This window comes from Engraulis encrasicolus, unplaced genomic scaffold (genome assembly GCF_034702125.1).
Source record: "Engraulis encrasicolus isolate BLACKSEA-1 unplaced genomic scaffold, IST_EnEncr_1.0 scaffold_61_np1212, whole genome shotgun sequence".
Classification (NCBI taxonomy): domain Eukaryota; kingdom Metazoa; phylum Chordata; class Actinopteri; order Clupeiformes; family Engraulidae; genus Engraulis; species Engraulis encrasicolus.
The window spans coordinates 154,946-178,322 of NW_026945939.1; the positions used below are offsets into that span (position 1 = coordinate 154,946).

A 23,377-nucleotide genomic window follows, 5' to 3' on the forward strand; every position below is an offset into this window, starting at 1 on the left:
GTATATTTTTCAAGATGTCTACTTTTCCTGTGAGTTTGAAGTTACATTGATGCATTGTTGATGAATTATTTGCTGTTGATTTTGGAGACTGTCAAATGATATGAAATTTAATTAATGGTGCTTTGAAACCATCAAATAGAGTGGTAACAGTCAAGGAAAAACGAGCGAGAGAGTATAGAGAAGTATAGATGAATAAAGTATGCTGTGGAGAGCTGTGTTCAATGGTGCGGCAGTCAGAGCATACCTATAAAGAAAGAGGGTGAGGTGTGTGATGTTATTACTTGTCTTTTGTTTTGATTCTAGCTTGTAACATCTGAAATAAATTAAATGCCAAGGTCACCCTCCAGTATGATTCTTATGAGCTCTGCGGGTCAGTGTTAATTTCGTCAACCATGACTATGACTAAAATATTTCGTCAATGCCCCTTTTTGATTTTCGTCATTTAGACTAAGACTAAGACTAAATTGGGAAGGCAATGACTAAAATATGACTAAGACTAAATTTGATTTTCGTCATTGTGACTAAGACTAAGACTAAAATTTAAAAACCTGACGAAATTAGCACTGGCGTAAAATAAAATGAAGAAAAAGAGAACCAGTGTGTGAAGACGTTTTATTCTGTACAGTGTGATATATGTTAAAAAGAGAAGCAGTGTGCGGAGAAGGTTTATGCTGTACAGTCAATGATATATGTCAAAAAGAGAAGCAGTGTGTGGAGAAGTTCTATTATGTACAGTGTTGACTAAAATGACTAAAATGACTAAAAATTGACTAAGACTAAAATTGATTTTCGTCATTTAGACTAAGACTAAGACTAAATTTGAAAAAGCTGACGAAATTAACACTGTTGCGGGTTAAACTTAATGACCACATGGCTATCTGTCATTGAGTGTTAGCATATGTTGATAATCTATGACTTTAAGACTTTATAAGCCTAGCATAGGGCCATATTGACTACAACATTACATTATGACAATAGGCACAATAATCATGTTGATGCATTTGTTTCTGGCTCAGTTTTGCATTTCTGTCCTTTAGCGCGACATGAATGTCACATTTTTTAAATGCACAAATAGCCTTTTTTTTTTTTTTTTTAGATGAACAACATGTTTGATAAACACTGAATATTGCATTAGGGGACAGCAAATCATATCATCCCTGAAATGCTAGTATAAATTCAAACAATTTTTAACTATTAAAAAGAAAGATATCCCTGTATTTCCTTGATGGTTCCTAATAAGCTTGCCTCTGATGGGGGAAACAATCCTTAAATGGTTATTTCTCATTGAATTAAGACTTTAAAATACTGCACTAAATATAAAGAGTATGACAATGTTGATAAAACAACTGCCATACAGATTCCATTATGGAAGAAAGATGAATAATAAGAATTATTACAACCACTACAGTACTGTATACGTGTCTTGCAGCTTTTCTGCGTAGCCCGCAATAAACTGCTATCGCTCTGTCTGCCTGGTTAGTCATGTTGTATTTGTCCTCTGTTTTAACCCTTTATTCTAGCAGGCTCTCCAGGAAGGGACCAGGGTCTGGTGTGTCCAGAGCTCCATCCATGAGGAGTGACTGGTCAAAAGAAGAGCCCCCTTTCATGGCAGAAGGGGAAAGGTAGGCAAATATTGACATGCTATTGCAACATGTGAACTGGCCTCAAATATATTTAAATGCATGCATTAAGGGTGGAAGATGGAGTGGAAATAATAACCTAAGGATGCATAAGCAGTAGTTCATAGTAGAGTAGAGTAGAGTACTTTTATAAATCCAGAGGGAAATTAAGGTGTCTGAAAGATTAAATAGGAGATACAAGACATACACAAAGACCTTATACACATTATTGCACATTGCAGTAAACATGTAGCAAAATCTGAGTATAGTAAAAATCCTTTCATTAGTTAGTTAACATACACACACCCACGCTCTCTCTAGCTCAAACACACCCACACATAAACAAGCACATGCACACATAGATAGTCACACAGAGATTGGGCACTCAGGTGCGGCCCCTAGTGGCATCAGGGGTGAGGAAAAACTCCCTTTCGCTTGATTCATAGTTTGTAAGGGGGAAAAAAAAGCTCAGTGAGGTCTGAGAAAAAAGACCCCCTATAGTCAGGAAGAAACCTCAGGCAGAGACCAGCGGCCACCTAGGGGAGCCCCCTGCCAGGGCTGGTTGCGAGTAGTAAGGGCGCTGCGGCAGCTGGGACACTATGACGCCTTGGCAGCTAGGAGTTGGCAAGGATGAAGAGGTGGGTCTTCAGCTGCTTCTTGAAGGAGTCGACGGAGGTGGCTGATCGGATCTCGATGGGGAGGGCGTTCCATCTCTTGGGCGCATAGCAGGCAAACGCGGCGTCGCCGATCTTCTTCTGCGGGGGGGTGGGGGTCCTTAGCAGCTTGGCATCAGTGGACCTGAGAGCTTGAACAGGGGCATAAAAAGAGAGCATGTCTGAGATATAACTAGGGGCAAGTCCATTTAATGCTTTAAATACTGTGAGCAGAATCTTAAAGTCGATTCTGTATGAGACAGGTAACCAGTGCAGGTCTGCCAAGACAGGAGAGATGTGCTCTCTCATTCTGGTTCTTGTTAGGATTCTTGCCGCAGAATTTTGAATGAGTTGCAATTTGTCAATTAATTTTTTTGGGAGACCAGAGAAGAGAGCATTGCAGTAGTCTATCCTACTGGTGACAAAGGCATGAATAAGTTTCTCAGCGTCTTGTCGGGGGGCCAAGCCGCGCACTTTGTTGACATTTCTAAGATGGAAAAAAGCAGATTTTGTTATCTTGTTGATGTGAGGCTCAAAGCTCAAATCCGAGTCTATGACCACACCTAGGCTAGTAACCTTATCTTTAATGTGCATGCTTAGGTCACCTAGGCTTGAGTGGAGTTTTGCACGTTTTTTCTTAGGCCCAATGAGCAATACTTCAGTTTTATCCTCATTTAATTTTAGGAAGTTACTGTTCATCCAATCTGTGATGGCAGACATGCATTTAGTCAAGGCATGAATGGCAGTGGTTTGGCTAGGCTCGACAGAGATATATAGTTGAGTGTCATCGGCATAGCTATGAAAATCAACATTGTGCTCTCTGATGATGGAGCCCAGGGGCAACATATAGAGAGAGAAGAGGAGAGGGCCCAAGCAACTACCCTGAGCAACTCCAAAAGGTACATCATACTTGTTGGAGACGTATTCTCCGATGGTGACAAAAAACTGCCTTCCTGTAATATATGTTTTGAACCACTCTAGGACGTGACCGGACAAGCCTACCCAAGATTCAAGGCGGTCAATTAGTATGTTGTGGTCTATCGTGTCAAAGGCGGCACTGAGGTCGAGGAGGATAAGTGCTGAAACTTTGTTTGCGGCAGTGCTGAGCCTAAGATCACTTATTATTATAAATGACCGGATTATTCATTTACATCTCCCAAAGTTATACACAGTTATATTACATTCTCTTTACTCGTATTCTTTTTGTTAGGCTTTTAAGAGTACAACCGTGTGTGCCACATTAGTATAGATGTTTACAGTTAGTTCAAATACTTGAAAAAAGACTCCAGAGGGTTAATAAAATTAATTGGTGAAAGAAAGCCTACAAATCACTAAAACAAAGCAGAATAACATTTAAATCACCTTGGAAATGTTTTTTGTGTAGGCGGTCAATTTTGAATGTTAACACCATGAACGTAACCATGCTTCTAACACAACCAGAGCGTTTTCAAACTGTTAAAGGGACACTGTGCAGGAAATGGTCAAAAATGTAAAAAAAAAAAAAAAAAGGTACTGCAACTATGCTGCTCTTTGAAACTGGGCTGCCTATTGCCAAATTTGATCTTTACATGAAAGTTAACTAAGTAATAAACAAATATTTTATAGTATGGTCCAAGTAGAGAATACTTAGAATTTGATGGTGGTGGTAAGTATTCATGAAAAAGGTAACATTAGTGAATGGGCAGCATGAATTCTGGAAATAAACAACAAAAAATCTCACACAGTGTCCCTTTAAGACAAATATTAAAGCTCAACTATAATTTCAAGACAATGTCAAATGGATTTATTACACGGGTATTGTGAGTGAAAATTGGTACTTTGGGTCTGAAGATTTCATCCGTGTAAGTAATTACATTTGCAAAATCGTTAAAGGGGGTGCTAATACTAATGTAGGGGGGGTGGGGGGGGTGGGGGGGGGGGGGTAAAGACCTAATGACGGCCCTGGTCCCATATACAGAGTCTCAGTGCAGTTCAGAAGTCCAAGGTGCTACAGAGCGGCTCTCTCAGGGTATGAGGAGTTAGTAGCCTAGAAATCTAGACGCCCCTAGCGACCGCAAATTGAATTTGCTCCCGGGGGCAGTCTAGCGGACCCCGGTCGTTTTGCGAGGCTGAAAGTTATCCGATGACAGGGCCAATCAAATCGCGAGGGGGGCCGGGCTACCTAGTAAACAGGAAACTTTCTAAGAAGAAGCATGGTGTCCGTCCGTGCTACGTACAGCACGAAAGTGTTTACTTAATTTAAAAAGCCTGGATGATAATACATTTTGTGGCTGACATGGATTGATGTAATAATACACCATGAACTTATGGGGCACAAATAGATCTCAACACATTACCATTTGATCATTCGATGTTTTAAACTAGCTCGGTAAGCTAAGTTGAGCATTTTACAGAACCAGATAGTCACTCGTGTAGAATGAAATTGCTGCCCCAATTTCTAACAAGACACATGCCATTAAAAACGAGACATTTGGGAGCTTTGGAAGTCTTTGAGTAGCTTACTAAATAGATGGGAATGACACCGAGTCTACCAAGCTAGTGGCTAGCTAACCTGTCGTCAACAACACAGACCTAGGTATCCAGGTTAGGGTTAGTCTTAGAAAAAAAACTAGGGTTAGAAACAAAAAACTAACATCAAAAAGATAACTAGCTCCGTTATATGGCGGTGGGATCGATAGTCTGGCTAGTGGGAGCGAGCTGACCGGGGAGCGTCCTGCGTTGGGAGCGACAATCCGGGAAAGTTATGGGTAGCTGGCTAGCTAACGCCGAACATGCCATGTTGACAACAATCATAAATATAACCATTTAACAAGCCCCAAATTGCTCGACATTTTGCTGATTGATCAAGGAGGGTCATGTGGTTGAAAACGAGGCATTTTTTAACTGTATAAGTGAAAACACGATTTATTAGGAAACTTGTTTGTGGCTGTGGTCATCACACGAATTCACTGCTACGACGGCTGGAAGTTGCTGCTTCACCTACAAAGAGGCACTCGCTAGTGGCTAGCTAACCTGTCGTCAATAGCAGAGCTAGGTATCCAGCCTTGTATTATATTCCTGCCCCAAATTCTAATAAGATCCATGTCAATAAAAACGAGACATTTGGGAGCTTTGAAAGTCTGTAAGTCGCTTACTAAATAGATGGGAATGACACCTGGTCTACCGACCTAGCGGCTAGCCATGTATTAGTTATGGGTATACAGCTAGCTAGCTAACACCGAACATGCCATGTTGACAACAATCATAAATATAACCATTTAACAAGCCCCAAATTGCTCGACATTTCGCTGATTGATCAAGGAGGGCCATGTGGTTGAAAACGATGCATTTTTGAACTGTATAAGTGAAAACACGATTTATTAGGAAACTTGTTTGTGGCTGTGGTCATCACACGAATTCACTGCTACGACGGCTCGAAATTGCCGCTTCAACTACAAAGGGGCGTGTCGCGTGTACGAGACAGCTGTGACGTTACACAGAAGTGTGTGGGGATTGGTTGTTTGCCATCCAATTGCGTGACGTTGAGTGCTGAAGCAACCGTTTATCCCGCCCACACTGCTGCCCAGCTCTCCTAGACCCTGGTACAGCTTTTTGCTGTACGGGTCTGGCTGCGCTAGGCTAAGGAGTTAGGGTATAGTGGGTAAAGTGACCTTTGTAGTACAGTTCTGTTAGGCAACGCTCAATGCAGTAAGGAGTCTAAGGTAGTGCAAGGTAGTGGTGGAGCTTGTGCCATAGGGATGGTGTGTGTGTGTGTGTGTGTGTGTGTGTGTGGGGTAACATGTAGTTCCTCTTCAGAGAAATCAATCCGAGATGTGGGGGTGTAAATGACTGTGTGCGTCGTGTGGTGTGGTGTAGTGTGCTGTAGGGTGACCACTAGTGGTGTCAACAATAATCGATTCGGCGATGCGATGCAATGCAATGCGGGGCATGGACGATCCAATTCAATGCGGCAAGTTCCAGAATCGATGCAGCAATTTTTTTAAGTTTCAATTACTTCCGTGGATATTTCGGGAGCAAATGAATGTTAAATTAAATAAAAGCACTTCAAAGCATTGCAAGACTGATACAGACTGATACAGAAAACAGCCAATAAATTGTTGCTCAGTATCTGACTACTTGTATTGCCTCATCATGACTGATGAAACATTTGCTTTGCTTTCAGTAGAAATGTAATGCATTGCAATGCATTGTAGAATTGAATTGGATTGAATCGAATCGAATTGCTACCTCCCGAATCGTAATCGAATCGAATCGTGAGGGCAGTGCAATGCACACCACTAGTGACCACCTGCTAATAAGTCTTATTAGCAGGTGGTCACTAGTGGTGTGCATTTCATAGGGGGATATTTCGTCAGTCATTTTGAAGTGCACTACCTTTTTTACTTTTAGGGTGACTTAAAAAATTCCCTCTCAGATAGTCTCAGAATGCGCCCTTTTAGCTTAATTTCAAAAAAGTTTTTGCACCGCCAAAGTCACCATTTGACGAAGTTAGGCCTTTTGTGTGTTAGCCCAGTTGTTGCCCTATTGTCCTTTAATTTAAATGAAAATAATTTTTAATTCATTGCTTGATTTACTTTAAGTTTTGTTGAATAAATAACACTCAGCTAAATAACACTCATTCTGTTCGATGTTTGTTTTTCAATAATTAATGACCATTATTATATCCCCGAAACGCGGAGAGTGGACCGCGTCCGCCGCCGCCGCCACCACGTTAGGTCTTTCGTGTTAACACAATAACTTTTGAACAAATGGTTGGATTTGGTGTGTGAATGCTCTATGGTAGGTTCATGAACTAATTTGAGTTTGGAGGTCAACACTTTCAAGATGGCCGATTTTTTGTTTGCCCATAACTTCTGACCAGGTGGATGGATTTTTCCCAGATTTGGTGTGTGTGCATGTGTGCACCATTAAGTGGATCTACCACATTAGGTACAGTGCAATAACCAATGTAACAATATTTAATACCATGTAATACCAGTTACACACAAATACATGATGTAAGTACAAAATTGGGTCATGGTGTTACACTGGTATTACATGGTATTAAATAGTGTTACACTGGTTATTACACTGTACCTAATGTGGTAGATCTGCTGTAATAGTGAACTATTAAAATGAAGTGTTACCATTTGCCCCATATTTTGTTAACTTCGCTTTCACAATAGTCGTTTGGTTTTAAGCACGTGATTGATCTTTTTATAGATATTAAATATATTTCTTATATATATATATTTTTAACATATAAGTTTATAAGAAGGTGGATGGGAGTGGTAGGAATGAACAAGGATTGGAAGCATCACGTTGTCGGGGATATACCTTTAGCAGTTGAAGGCGACTGCAGAGGCCTTTTCACCTGAATTCACGTCTCTGCTCTTACTTACTTACCTGTGCGGGAAACCCTCTGGTCGAAAACTTGTGAGAACCTTTCTGTACAACTAGATCTGGTCGTGCAAAGCCACCATTGGCGTAGTCATAAAAACACATTGAACCCAGACCTCCAACACACCCTCAGGTTACAAAGGGTGTGTTGTCTCTCTGCATTAACTTTCTCTGTACCAGGCACTCTAGAAAAGAAAAAGTGTCTGGTGTGTCCAGAGCTCAATCTATGAGGACAGACTGGTCAAAAGATGAGCCCCCTGACATGGCAGAAGGGGAAAGGTAGGCATGGGCAGATATTGAAATGCAATTTTACCTCACAGCAGAAACAACATTATTCTGAGAATAGAAGTTGTGCCTTTTGTCTTTATCATCAGGGAACAACAGATAGGACATGAACCAGACACCATCAGCAGTCAGGATAAGCACCCAGATCTACTTCATATTTTTGAGGTAAGTGATTCAGTTTCCATCTGACTCAAAACTTCCACAGTAGAGTCTCTGTTCAGTAAATCCATCTGTTTTGAATTATTAATATTGACTGACTGACTGATTGATTGATTGGTTGATTGGTTGAGTGAAACATATTTATCAAATACACTGAAAAACATCTATTCCCCAGCGGCCATAACGGCATTAAGTAATGCAACCAAAGCGTAATTTAATATATACTCTTCTTACTTTTTTAATTTTTAATGAATGGTATTTACAGTTTTTCTCGATTGGTTTGGCTAATTTCTTGAAACTGAGATGACATTCCTATAACCATTGGGTCATTTGGCCAAACATTCTTACACTTCTGCACAACAGTTCAGATAACTAACAAAATGTCATATACCTCCCAAAACAGCTCATTCTTGCATCAGCACTAACCTTTCTCCCACATAAATAGTCAGTACCATAAAAATGGCATAGATCCTTCTCAATTGCTTTGACTCATTTGCATTCATTTAGTCCTTCTGTCAAAACTAAACTGGATGGTTCAGCATAACTACATGGATCCTCATCACTTCCTCATATCACTCCAAAAACACTTAACCCGTGTGTCAAAACTAAATTCCTTCCCCACATATATCATCAGTACCCCCAAAATACATTGTTGCTTTGCCATTGTGTAAGCACTATAAGTCAAAATGGTTAGATGTTTTCTCTACGTTCAGCTAACAGATTTTGACTATGTATAAAAATTAAAAAGTGAGTGAAACCATTGAAGTTTGACAACACAAACAATTTACCACAGACATTTATTTGTAACTTTCTTTTCTGTAAATTCATATACAGAAAGTAATGCCCATATATTACAGGTTTCTCGTAGGTTTGGCTCATTTCTCAAAACAGAGATAACATTCTCAAAATAACATGGACAAGTCCCAAAACAACTAGCAATTGTTCAAAACAGAATGTCGTTTGGAAAAATGTCAAGAAATTAGCCAAATAACAGAGGAAACTGTAGCATACACGGTTGTAAAATTATTTTCAACAAACTAGTAATGTTACATCTGGCCTGTTGAACACTGTTGTGAATTTACTGTTTAATGAAATTCTTAAAATATTATATCCTCGACTGTTTTGACAATTGTGTAGTCTACTTTGCATAGGATGACTTACACAATGAAATCATGCTGACATGTTTTGGAGAGGGCAGCCATTACACAGAGAATTGTCTAATTCGTTTAGATAAGCAAGATCAGTTTATTTGGAAAATGTGCTAAATGTATGCTCAATGTGTCAACTGTAGGGTACTTGTACATAGCCATCTGCAGAGATGTACTAAACATTTGAGACATGTACAAAGCATTTGATATTTGATGAAAGCAATGAGAAATACCATTCTGTTTTGGGAAATTGCAAGTTGGTTTGGGGATTTGTCCGTGTTGTTTTGAGAATGTCATCTCAGTTTCGAGAAATTAGCCAAACCAATCGAGAAAAACTGTATTATATAGTAGTAGTAGTATATAGTATTTAGTATATAGTCAGACGTGTGGAAGATCCCACAGGCAAGACTCAGCTTCCTTATATGCTCAACCTATGACACGCTCCCCTGTCCTCGGAACCTCCACCAGTGGTTTGGAAATGAGGAATGTTGCGCACTCGGCAATGCTCCCAATGCAAGCCTCCAGCATATCTTGTCAGGCTGCAAAATTGTGCTATTACAAGGCCGCTACAGATGGCACCACGACCAAGTCCTGAGAAAGCTAGCTGAAGTACTGGAGGAGTGCAGACAGGATAGCAGAATACCATCATCGACAGAGGACCCCACCATTTTTGTCGAGGAAGGAGGGATCAGAAGCATCAGGCAAAGAGAAACATCAAGGCCCTTCAGTCCCGGCCAGGATTGGAGCATGAAGGTCGACTTGGACAGGAAGCTTCTGTTTCCCACAGAGATTACCACCACATCTCTCCGCCCAGACATAGTGGCGTGGTCCACAAAGGCAAGAGCGGTGGCCCTCATTGAACTCACCGTGCCAAGTGAGGAAGGAATCGAGGCTGCCTTCAAGCGGAAAAAGGCCAAGTACTCTGAGCTGGCTGCTGAGTGCCGAGAGGCGGGTTGGAAGACCTAGTGGAGGTTGGATGCAGAGGCTTTATGGGGTTGTCGACTATACGCCTCCTAAAGGACGTGGGAGTCACCGGAAGAAGGCTTAAGAAGGCAACAAAGGAACTGGCAGAGGAGGCGGAGAAAGGGAGCTTTTGGCTCTGGCTGCGGAGGAAGGACAGAAACTGGGGGAAGAACACCTAACCCCCAGACAGCAGCTGCAGGGAACAGCAAGCCTATCTCCCAACCGGCTTGCGCATTCTGCACTTCACTCAACACTGTTGTCACCCCAGCAACCAACGCACCCGAGCACAGCTGCATTGGAAGGGGGTTACAGCCAGCAGCCAACGAACACCAAACAGCTCAACTGCCTCACAAACAACTCGTCAGTAAGCATTCAGCGCATTCGGCACCTTTCACTCAGCACTGTTGCCGCCCCAGCAACCAACGCACCCGACACAGCTGCCTTATTTTCTTTTTTTATGCTTATCAAATGTATGAAACGTATGTATTGTTGGTGTGAGCTGTACGCCAGAGGCAGATGGGCAGTGAGCCTGGCCACTCACTGTTGGCCCACTAGCTGGAGTTGGCGGTGTTGTGGTTCAGGGCCGAAACACCGCAGAGAAGGCTGGACACCACCTGACGACATCTGCTTCTGGCGTAGGGCTACAGCTACCTGCGAAGGTGGTTGAGGAAGGCACCTCCTGTGCATGCATGATGAATGTGAATGTGTATTCCCTATGTTTGTCTAGTAATTTATACAATAAAGATGTTTGTGTCACAAGTCTTATTTTCTCTCGCTGACCCATGGGCACCGGAGGAGGTGCGACAGGCAGCAATGCCCAGCAGGTATTAACAGCTACCTGTACAATCCTGAAGTTCTGGCAAACCCAGTGACTACTGTGAATAGGGCAGTTGGAGTCCAGGGAAGACTGGAGGACATCCAGGAGAGACTGGATGACAGCAGGGAAAGACCGCACCGGGCGTGGGCGGCTAGTTACCCAACCCACAGCTCCCTCATTAGAGGGAAGCCCAACCCCAACTACGAAGAATCATAAGAAGCAACAGCCCGGGGGCCCTCCGAGAGGTGGGATGGAAGATGGGTCCAACAGGACGGACCACACGGTGACGACGGCAACGGAAACGGATTTCGAGAATACTCCAGGAAACGAGGAGAAGATCCTCCGAAGGTGTGAATGTGGATGGGAGAAAGTGACCACGTTCAGAGGCGTCCGGATCCACCAGGGGAGAGCGAAGTGTGGCCAAAAGGGCCAACAGCAACCTTGCACTGCGACAGCAGGTGAGACAAGAGGGACCAAAAGCCAGGACAAAAACCACAGTGCCAACGGACCCAACATTGCTGGAGGCATGAGAGTGTCAGAGGAAGAAGTCCCACTGGTGGAGAACGTGCCCTCACGTGAGCATGAAGACCCAGTCCTCACCACCTCACACCGAACAGAGCCAAACGCAGAGTCCAGGAAACCAGCAAGAAGAAATAAGATTAAGTGGCCAAAGTCAAGTGAAGCAGAGGCATGGCGAGCACTGGATGCAGACCTGATCAAGACCCTAGAGGGATCACTGCATGGAGGGGTGGAGACTAAGCTTAATCTGATTGGGGACTTCATATATCAGACTTGCAAGGACAGGTTCGGCGAGGTTGTCCCGAGACAGAGGACCACCCTAAGAGAGAAGGGGAGGAGAGAGAAGGAAATCCTCCAACTCGTGCAAAAGCGGCGGCAACTCCGCAAGAACTGGAGAAAGGCAACCCAAGCGGAGAAAGAGGGGCTCAAAGCCTTGTGGGAGGAGGTCAGGAAAAGACTAGCCGGACTTCGCAGAGCCGAACGTATTCGGAAGCGCAACAGGCGGAAGGAAAAAGAGCGAGCCAGTTTCTTCAAGGATCCCTTCAAGCATGCCAGACAGCTGCTGGAAGAGAAGAAGACTGGCAAGCTTGAAACCACCAGGGAGCAGTTGGAGCAGCACGTCAGGGAACAGTACAGCGATCCGCAAAGGAGCGTCCCACTTGGAGCACCAGGATATGTACCCCAGCCTGCACAGCCAACAGCTGAGTTTAATATCATGCCTCTCAAGCTCAGCAAGGTCAGGCAAGTCGTGGAGAAGGCGAGGTCCTCTTTGGCACCAGGCCCCAATGGAGTCCCCTACAAGCTCTATAAGAACTGCCCCAAGGTACTAGAGCTGCTATGGTACCTAATGAGAACTGCCTGGAAGAAGAAAATCATTCCATCTGAGTGGCAAAGAGCGGTAGCAGTCTTCATCCCCAAGGAAATGAACTCCAAGGACATCAGCCAGTTCCGTAGCATCGCCCTACTAAACGTGGAAGGGAAAATCTTCTTTTCAGTTCTAGCCAGAAGAATGACCCGCTACCTGCTTGAGAATGGCTATATTGATACCAACTGTCAGAAAGCAGGGGTGTCTGGATTCCCTGGATGCGTAGAGCATTCCACAATGATCTGGGACCAGATTCAGAAGGCAAAGAGGGAGAAGACTGACCTGCACGTCATCTGGCTTGACCTTGCCAACGCGTATGGATCAGTCCCGCACCAACTGATCAACTACGCCATGGACTTCTTTCACATGCCCACCTGTGTCAAGACCCTGGTAGCAGAGTATTTCAACAACCTGCAGATGTGCTTCTCCATACAAGACTTCACTACTGGGTGGCAATGGCTTGAAGTCGGAATCACAATGGGATGTGCGATTTCTCCGATACTATTTGTAGCAGCATTTGAGATCATTCTCATCGGTGCAAGACAAATGGTCGGAGGGATCAAACTGCCAAACGGTCAGAGGCTTCCCCCACTAAGGAGCTACATGGACGACGTCACCTCCCTCCTGCAAACAGCAGCATGTACAGCAAGACTGCTGAAGAGGATGAACGAGCTGATGTCATGGGCCCGAATGAAGATCAAGTCCTCTAAGTCTCGCAGCCTGTCACTTAGGAAAGGAGTCAGGAATGACTGCACCACCTTTCTTGTCGGAGGGGAAAAGATACCACTTCTTGCCGAGCAACCCATCAGAAGCCTGGGGAGGCAGTACACCGCAGAACTATCTGATAAACAGATGGGGAAAACCGTCATGAAACAGCTATGTGACGGCCTGGCAAGGATCAACCAAAGCCAACTCCTTGGGAAGTACAAGGTTTGGTGCTAACAGTTTACACTCTACCAGAGGGTAATGTGACCCCTGAAAATGAGCGAGATCCCCTCATCAACCATGACTAAGATGGATGGGAAAGCCAACTCATTCATACAAAAGTGGTTGGGGTTGCCACATTGCCTATCTGAAGCTGGCCTCTTCGTAAGAAATACACTGCAACTACCACTGAAGTCACTACAGTTGGGCTACATGCAAGAGAAAGCCGGGTTGGTCCTTGAGCTTCAGGAGTCCACAGACGAGACAGTCAGGAAGGCTAACGCCAGGGTCCTGACTGGTCGCGAGTGGAACGCCCAGACCGAGGTCGACCAAGCTGTAGGCCAGCTGCAGCACAAGGAAATCATGGGCAGAGTGCAGGTAGGTAGAGCATGCCTAGGATGGGGAGATGCACCAAGATTCTGGCCCAAGGCCCACCGCAAGGAAAGGAAGGAAATGGTAGTGGCGGAGGTGACGAGGATGGAGGAAGACTGCTACAAGATCAAGGCTGTGTCTCAGGGATGGCAGGGAAGCTGGACAACCTGGGAGGGAATCTCAAACAGGAACATCAGTTGGTCAGACGTGTGGAAGATCCCACAGGCAAGACTCAGCTTCCTTATACGCTCAACCTATGACACGCTCCCCTGTCCTCGGAACCTTCACCAGTGGTTTGGAAATGAGGAATGTTGCGCACTCTGCAATGCTCCCAATGCAAGCCTCCAGCATATCTTGTCAGGCTGCAAAATCGCGCTATCACAAGGCCGCTACAGATGGCGCCACGACCAAGTCTTGAGAAAGCTAGCCGAAGTACTGGAGGAGCGCAGACAGGATAGCAGAATACCATCGCAGACAGAGGACCCCACCACCTTTGTCCCGGAAGGAGGGATCAGAAGCATCAGGCAAAGAGAAACATCAAGGCCCTTCAGTCCCGGCCAGGATTGGAGCATGAAGGTCGACTTGGACAGGAAGCTTCTGTTTCCCACAGAGATTACCACCACATCTCTCCGCCCAGACATAGTGGCGTGGTCCACAAAGGCAAGAGCGGTGGCCCTCATTGAACTCACCGTGCCAAGTGAGGAAGGAATCGAGGCTGCCTTCGAGCGGAAAAAGGCCAAGTACTCTGAGCTGGCTGCTGAGTGCCGAGAGGCGGGTTGGAAGACTACCATCTACCTAGTGGAGGTTGGATGCAGAGGCTTTATGGGGTTGTCGACTCTACGCCTCCTAAAGGACGTGGGAGTCACCGGAAGGAAGCTTAAGAAGGCAACAAAGGAACTGGCAGAGGAGGCGGAGAAAGGGAGCTTTTGGCTCTGGCTGCGGAGGAAGGACAGAAACTGGGGGAAGAACACCTGACCCCCAGACATCAGCTGCAGGGAACAGCAAGCCTATCTCCCAACCGGCTTGCACATTCGCACTTCACTCAACACTGTTGCCACCCCAGCAACCAACGCACCCGAGCACAGCTGCATTGGAAGGGGGTTACAGCCAGCAGCCAACGAACACCAAACAGCTCAACTGCCTCACAAACAACTCGTCAGTAAGCATTCAGCGCATTCGGCACCTTTCACTCAGCACTGTTGCCGCCCCAGCAACCAACGCACCCGAGCACAGCTGCCTTATTTTCCCTTTATTTATTATTATTATTATTTTATGCTTATCAAATGTATGAAACGTATGTATTGTTGGTGTGAGCTGTACGCCAGAGGCAGATGGGCAGTGAGCCTGGCCACTCACTGTTGGCCCACTAGCTGGAGTTGGCGGTGTTGTGGTTCAGGGCCGAAACACCGCAGAGAAGGCTGGACACCACCTGATGACATCTGCTTCTGGCGTAGGGCTACGGTTACCTGCAAAGGTGGTTGAGGAAGGCACCTCCTGTGAATGCATTATGAATGTGTGTTCCCTATGTTTGCCTATTAATTGATACAATAAAGATGTTTGTGTCACAAGTGTTATTTTCCCTCGCTGACCCATGGGCACCGGAGGAGGTGCGACAGGCAGCAATGCCCAGCAGGTATTAACAGCTACCTGTACAATCCTATTTATTGCTTCAATAAGGAATGCTCAATTGTATTGTACTCATGACAATGACCATTAAAAGATATTCTATTCTATTCTATTCTATCAGTCAGTGAATACATAATTGGTGCACTGTTTTAAGCTCTGACGAACACATAGACTCCATTTACCTGTAAATGGATATTTCTGTAAACCATTTGGACCTTTTGTTTACACATTAAAAGTTTTAGCTCCCTAAAGTGGATATTAACTCATTGGCTGCCTTAGCCGTCGAATGACGTCATTTCGAATAGTGACGCCCCCTGCCTTCGACGTCGCTTGCCGATAATTGCGTTTTTTTACAGCCACGCCTTGAGGACGGTCTAACCTATGTTGTGTATTAATTTCACGCCTCTAGTCATGTTCTAACTGTTCCTGTAGGTGGCAGAAGTGTCCTTAGGAACAGTCAGGGCAGGGCATTAGCTCACATCAAGAGGAAATGTCAAGACAAAAACATCCCTTTTTACTATTATAATCTCAAAAGTTGCAAAAGTAGCAAAATCATTTTTGAAAGTATGCACCTGTGACAGTAGTCTACTTTCTTGCCCTCTGATTTTAACACAGGTATTCTACTGATTTTAGTAGAGCCTGACAAAAAAAAAACTTCCTCTCATGACCAAAATACACCCCCCTGTTGCCATCTAGCTAGTAGGCATTGTAACTAGCTTGCCCAAAATACACCATGTTCAACCAGAGATGATCTGTGTGGCAACTGTTTCATTTTGGATAATGTGATCAGCCTACACAACATCAGGATGATGCGTACAAAAGATCATCTAACAGGAAAATGCACGGGACTAGTGGTCACCTCAGTTGGGAATGTTTGGCTATTGTTTGCTACGCTAGCTAGCTAGCACGAAATCGCTAACAATTTACAACTAAGCCTAAATAAAGGAGCCTTGGTAAGTCAACTATTTTTACTCATTCTACAGTTGCAGTTATGGATCTGTATAGTATGATCAGCTTACTGTATCATCAAAAAGACAGGGGGGTTGCAGATTCTTGGAACAGAGTAGGCTAGCCTTTGTGTCTGGTCAGACACATTCAGCTCACATGAGAAAGCATTGCACTTAGCCTCAGACCAGCTAGCCTTCCCCACTCCAATCGGATTGTGAAATGTTGGATATGTGATCAGTACTTTATCAAAAGAAAATTCATTGAACAATATATGACAAGATAGCAGAAACATGATGACAGTAATCATCAATCTGCAAATTGTCCGCTCTGCCAAAGAAGCAGCAGTAAGTTAAGTTGTGCTGCCTGCCTGCCTGTCTCCCAGTTCACACGGTACAGGAGGAAACAAATCAGCTGTGATTTGATCCCCAACGAGAGGACTACATGCTAAACAGAGGGACTATGAGACAGTATTTCTGAGTTTAGTATTTCACATGAGTTACATGCACCTGCTGTCATGATCCATTGTGCGCGCCAGCAACAAACCAAAACACTATTGTTTTCAAGCCCATCCCGTTATATTTCAGTACAGTATTAGGTTGAAAAGACCATACAAACGATCTTTTGTTCTGGCTACAGATGACAGGAGACTCTGTAATAGCATCTGATAGGTTTGGAGTTGTTAGGACGGTGTCATTATGAGCAAAAACACTTGCAATTATAGGTCAACTTCAAATGGCGTTTTCTCAGCTTTTTGGCTAGAAAGCAGCATTTTGGCGAATTCCACTTATTTTCAACAGATGATTATGAAAGAACGGAAAGGGGTAGAGAGACACCGTTTTTTTCTGATGACAGATGAGCGTCTAATCTGTGTTTTGATAGGTATGGTGTTGACATAGACACAGAACTCAATTTTCTGTGAGCCTCCAAAAAACACCCAAAATGCTGAAAAATCTCTGGCACTCTGGGTTACCCTTTTATGAAAATGGCTGGCAGCCAATGAGTTAAGGAATAAGAGCATGAAGTGGAAATTTACAAATAATGAAATGAAAAAAAAACCCTGAGTGAAACAGACAAATGCAGGAAATCTGCATGCTTTTAAAAACAACTACTAGTAAATAGTTGATCTCATGGTGAGTGAGTGCAACCGATGTCAATTTGACTTGATTGACCTTTTTTTAAAAAGTGCATTTCTATTGTATTGGACAGTTTGGTTTCAAAAACAGATAAAAGAAAAAGGCAAATCAGTTCATAAAATATCCACTTACAGGTAACCAAGGCCATAGTGGAAGTTAAAATATATGATCTAATTTGTGCATATTGCTGTATGCAAATCCAGAAAATGGATCACACATCCAGACCCAAGTAAAGACCAAATCAAGTCTCTGGTCCGGACAGTAAATCTTAAAAGGGTGTGATGTGTACGTCACATGCTCCATGGTTTCTTACTATTCACAACTGATCAACGTGGTGAAGACTCAGCCCCAATTTAGCCTATATCACACCCATGTTGTACTGCAATTCGGAGGTAACCGCCAGGGGTGTGCCAACGTTTCAGAGGGGGAAATCCACAAAAGAGGAAAGCACATACGTATAGAGTGCGTGCGGAGAACAGACTTAAGTGCCAGTGGGAAAATTTAGGCCAATGACAATAAAGGGCAAACCAATCAAGTCTCAGGTCCAGACAGTCAAAGGGCGTGATGTGTACTGTACAGTAAGGACATATGTGATGTGTACTGTACAGTAAGGGCATGTGTGATGTACGTCTGCTTTAGGTGCTTGAGGAGGAGATGGTCACCTTTTTAAAGACAGAGTTGCAGAGATTTAAGCAGGTTCTCAGTCCAGACTACCAGGAAGACTTTGAGATGAAATCAGATGATGAGAGTGATGCCAGAGAGTGTGTCCTCAAGATGGCACTGCACTTCCTCTGTAAGATGGAGCACCAGGATCTTGCTGACAAATTGAATAAGAGTAAGAATTTCTTTGTTGGTAACATGTAGTTATATCAAATACTGTAGCTACACCATTTTTTCTGTATCACTCTGTCTCCCTGGTTGCTCATGTTGCATTTGTTTTCAACTAGATGAGCTCAATGTAATTTGTCAGAAATACCTGAAAATAAATCTCAAGAACAAGTACCAGAGTGTGTTTGAAGGAATAGTCACACATGGAAGCTCTGTTCTGCTACAAAACATCTATACAGACCTCTACATCACAGAAGGAGGAAGTGGGAAAGTAAATGTAGAGCATGAAGTCAGACAAATTGAGTACAGATCCAAGAGATCAGCTGATCAGGACAAACTAATCAAATGTGCTGACATCTTCAAGCCTTCATCTGGTCAGGACCAATGTTCCCTCTAAGCTGCGCGACTGCACAATCGCGCACTGCTCTCACGTTCTCCGCGCAGAGCAAATCCATGCAGCACAGGTAAAGCAAGGCGGCAAATTTGTGTGGAGACACAGTTGATTGTTGGCCGAAATTTCCACTCATTGTATCATTATAATATCCAATCGAAATAAAACATATTCTTAAAATATGAAACGTCTATCTTACAGCAGTTTAAGCGATCACACTAGACGCGGATTTCTGCTTACAATCAGCATTGCGCCTCCAGCTGCTTTTTAAATAGCGATCAGACAGAGCGCGGATCCGCCGCGCTTCGAATGCTGTCAGTAGAATCTTTAAAACAGTGACCAGACAACGTTGTAACAGCTGTCACTCGCAGCCTAATCTACGGCGTTTGGTTGTGTTAAGTACACAAAAAGCCTAAATTCTAAGTTCTTGCTCCTAGCTCTCAGAACTAAATCGTGAATCTAATATGAATGTTGATAACGGTCTCGAGCGTCTGGACCGATTTTAATGGATGCCTGTAGCTTTGCGAGTGGCAAAATCTCTCGCACTATTGGCATCATTGGAAGTGCGTGCTGCTTTCTGCCAAAGAGTTGCTCCAACTCCAATTGGTTTAAATTAGTCAAAATGGTCTTGATGAAAGCAGTGGAAATGTCTTGAAAGCATATCCTAATTAATATGCCTAAACGAACTACTAGCCTACTGATAAGAAGGTCCATAAAACCCAGAAGGTCAGTCAGACTGTCCGGTAAGAATAACGCTTGCTTCCCAAAGTCTGACATTTTTACGAGCTCTTAAAGTGACAGTGCATAGCCTACTTTTACTTCATCAAGGCCTAATTTAAGCACAATATTTTAGTCTTTTGAATTTGTTACATAGGCCCAGCCTATTATAAAACATTTAAATCCAAGTTAAATCATTCATCCTTTTAAACATAAATTTAACATTCTGGGCTGGGCTGCTGTAAAGACAAATGTAGCCCACAGTATATTGATGGTGGTGGGTTGATGATTAAGAAATATTCAAGATCTGAATTGGAAACATTACTTAACTGATTTTGTAATATTCACAACGCAATTCAATGACAATATAATCAACATATTATTAAGCATCAATGTTAGCCCTAAAATGGGGGAGAGGGGGGTGTAGGGGTTCGACCCGCTCATTGAGGTCATTGGCTCTGCTCAGTGATATAGTGCATTTGCTCAGGCACTGGAGAAATTAGAGGGAACATTGGTCAGGACAAACCGATCAGAAGAGTTTTGACAACGGGGGTAGCTGGCATCGGCAAAACTATCTCTGTGCAGAAGTACATCCTGGACTGGGCTGAGGAAAATGCACACAAAGAGATAGATTTCATCTTCCCAATGTGCTTTCGAGAGCTCAACCTCATGAGAGACGAGAAATGGTCTTTGATGGGTCTTATTCATCACTTCACCACCATCTTCTTCACCACAAAGCAGTTAACAATTGTCAGTCAGAAGAAATATAAAGTGCTGTTTGTGTTTGATGGCTTGGATGAATGTAGGCTTCAGCTAAACTTTCAGAAAAATGAAAACTTGAGCGATGAAAGAGTCATCACGTCATTGGATGTTCTCTTGACAAACCTCATTAAAGGCAATCTGCTCCCCTCTGCCCTGCTTTGGATAACCTCTCGACCAGCAGCAGCCAGTCAAATTCCTCCAGAGTGTATTGACCTGGCCACAGAAGTACAAGGGTTCAATGATGCACAGAAGGAGGAGTACTTCAGGAACAGGATAAGCAATGAGGGTCTTGCACGCAGAATCATTTCCCACATTAAATCATCAAGGAGCCTCTACATCATGTGCCACATACCTGTGTTCACTTGGATTGCTGCTACAGTTCTTGAGATGATTTATTCATCAGGAGACACACAGGTTCCGAAGACTTTGACGGAAATGTATACATATTTCCTTATTTTCCAAACCAGACAGAGAAACATGAAATTTGACAATGTGCATGACATTGACACACATTGGAACCATGAGCTGATCCTCCATCTTGGAAAACTGGCCTATGAACAGTTAGAGAAGGGCAATCTGATCTTTTATGACAAAGACCTCAGAGACTGTGGCATTGACGTTCAAGAGGCAACAGTATACTCTGGGATGTGCACTCAGATCTTTCGAGAAGAATCAGGAATCTTTCTGGGGACAGTGTTCTGCTTTGTGCATCTCAGTATCCAGGAGTATCTTGCTGCTTTGTATGCATTTTTGATGGTGGCTGTTGAAAGGACAGACATTATATCCTCACCACATTCACCTCCAGTGATGAAATCGATAATCACCTTGCATAAGAGTGCTGTGGACAAAGCTTTGGCTTATGAAGATGGACGCTTTGACCTCTTCCTCCGCTTCCTTCTTGGCCTCTCTCTGGAATCAAATCAGACTCTCCTGCATGGTCTAATACCAACAAGACAAATTAAGATGGACAATGATGAAACAATCAAATACATTAAGGAGAAGATCAGGGAGGCCTCTTCCTCAGAAAGGATGATCAACCTCTTCCACTGCTTGAATGAACTCAATGATCAGTCCTTAGTGCAGGAGATACAGAGCTTCCTCAGTGCAGGTACACTTTCAGAAGTCCAGCTCTCACCTGGACAGTGGTCAGCTCTAGTGTTTGTGCTGCTGACATCAGAGGTGTATAGTAACGAAGTAAAAGTAACGAAGTACTGCACTTCAGTACTAAACTGCAGTATCTGTACTTTTTTGAGTAATAATATTTTCCTCATACTTTTACTGCACTACATTTTTCTGATGAAATTAATACTTTTACTCCGATATATTTTTCATGTGCTGCTTTCGTTACTCGTTACTTGTTTCTATGCCCGAGCGCTAGATGGCTCTGTCATCACCAGATATGATGGAACGTGTTCACGGTCAGTGGGCGATGCAATGGTAGGGAAATAAAAGCAGATCGCATTCTCGCGCATGTCTTTTGGCGCGGTCAGTGACGCTCAGTTGGCATTGACACTGGCATGTTGGCAAGATGGATGAGGTACACGAGGTATCGCCATCAACATCAACGACACCAACCAACTCACATTAAGGCGAGGAGGAGGAGTATGACGGCTGCCATCCCTGGCCCTATTTAGATTCAATGTTCTCCTTTGAGGGACAATATAGGGACTTCATAAGAGACTTATTCTGCCCTACAAAGCAAAAAGGCAGTAACTGCGTTGTTGTGGAAAATGAGTTACTATGACTTTAATGACATATATATCAAAGTTTAAATTTAAATAAAATGATTCATCTGCATAAAAGGTGGCAATATAAAGTAACAAAACTGCTGCATGTCAATAATCTCCCCAAAACTACTTGGACTAGATTGCAGTATCAATTTACTCAGTTTGGAGCTCTGCGTAGTTACTGCCTTTTTGCTTTGTAGGGCAGTATTGTACAGGGCTCTAATAAACCAAATGGTATTCAAACTTTTGACTGGCTTTTTTTTTCCCTCATTTTTTTTTAATGCAGTACTTTTACTTCTACTTCTACTTTTTACTCAAGTAGCAAAACTTCCAATACTTCTACTTGCTTTACTTAAGTACAACACATTTTGAATATTTTTGTCCTTTTACTTGAGTAAGGTAAGGAAAGGTTACTTTTGACTTTTACTCAAGTCATTTGACAAGATGATACTGGTACTTCTACTCCACTACTTTTCTCCAGTACTTTATACATATCTGCTGACATCAGACCAGAATATGGATGTGTTTGACCTGAAGAAGTTCATCAGGTCTGATGAAGCTCTCCTGAGGCTGCAGCCAGTAGTGGAGGAATCCCAAACAACTCTGTAAGTGTATGATTGGCTCCCCTTTGTTTGTTTAATTGACAGTAGCAGTAAGGTCATTCTTAAAAGAGTGTCTAGTCACTGGTTGCATTTCCCCCTTCAGGGTTGGCAGCTGTGGGCTCACTGAACAGAGCGGTGGAACACTAGCATCTGTCCTCTGCAAAAAAACCTCAAAGCTGAGACACCTGGAACTCAGTGACAACTGCATTGGAGATGTTGGATTACAACAACTGTGTGATGGACTGAAGAGCCCAAACTGTGTATTGGAGACACTGAGGTTATACATATGATATCTTCATAATACTGTAAACCCCACTATCCTGCCCGTCATTGATGACTAATATCTGCATGCTAGTAGTTTAAAGTTGTTTTGTATTGTACAGCACTACAGAACTATTGATATGTACACTATGTTGCAGAATTAGTAATTGCATGAATTAAGGTCATTATTTCTGATGACAAGCCGTAATGATTCTTAAGGATTATTTGTCAAGGCAAGGTTCTAAATATGATCCAGTCTCTTCAACACTTTGCAGTGTAAGACCATCTGTGTGCACGTGGAAATAGAATATTATACATATACTGCATAAACAATCCAAATAAATACACTATATCACATAAGTGAGTACACCCCTCACATGTTTGCAGATTTGTGAGTATATCTTTTCATAGGAGAGCATTAAAGACATTTCACTTTGACACAATGATTAGTGACCTTTTAGCAACATATATAACCGCTTACATTTCTCGTTCTCTCAGAAAAGAACAAAATACAGCCATTAATGTTTGAACCTTGGCCACAAAAGTGAGTACACCCCAGATTAAAATCTGGTAGGTGGGGCCGTGTTGGCTCGAATCGTCTTGAAATGAAAAGGGATGAAAAGGGAGGTCATCAGTGTGCGTTTCAACCATTTACATTTTGAGCCTGTCTCTGGCTTAA

At 43.3% G+C, this 23,377-nt stretch overlaps 1 protein-coding gene across 1 annotated transcript in view; it reads left to right on the top strand.

Annotated features, from left to right (window-relative positions):
• The window catches only part of LOC134444598 (NACHT, LRR and PYD domains-containing protein 3-like), a 71,101-nt gene that overhangs the window by 24,814 nt on the left and 22,910 nt on the right, over positions 1 to 23,377 (top strand). The window contains exons 2-9 of the mRNA XM_063193857.1: positions 7,832 to 7,930; positions 8,026 to 8,101; positions 11,097 to 12,629; positions 18,050 to 18,245; positions 18,358 to 18,601; positions 19,850 to 21,280; positions 22,339 to 22,440; positions 22,541 to 22,714. Of these exons, the coding sequence (XP_063049927.1) occupies positions 7,832 to 7,930; positions 8,026 to 8,101; positions 11,097 to 12,629; positions 18,050 to 18,245; positions 18,358 to 18,601; positions 19,850 to 21,280; positions 22,339 to 22,440; positions 22,541 to 22,714 (3,855 nt within the window). The remainder of the gene's footprint in view (positions 1 to 7,831; positions 7,931 to 8,025; positions 8,102 to 11,096; positions 12,630 to 18,049; positions 18,246 to 18,357; positions 18,602 to 19,849; positions 21,281 to 22,338; positions 22,441 to 22,540; positions 22,715 to 23,377) is intronic.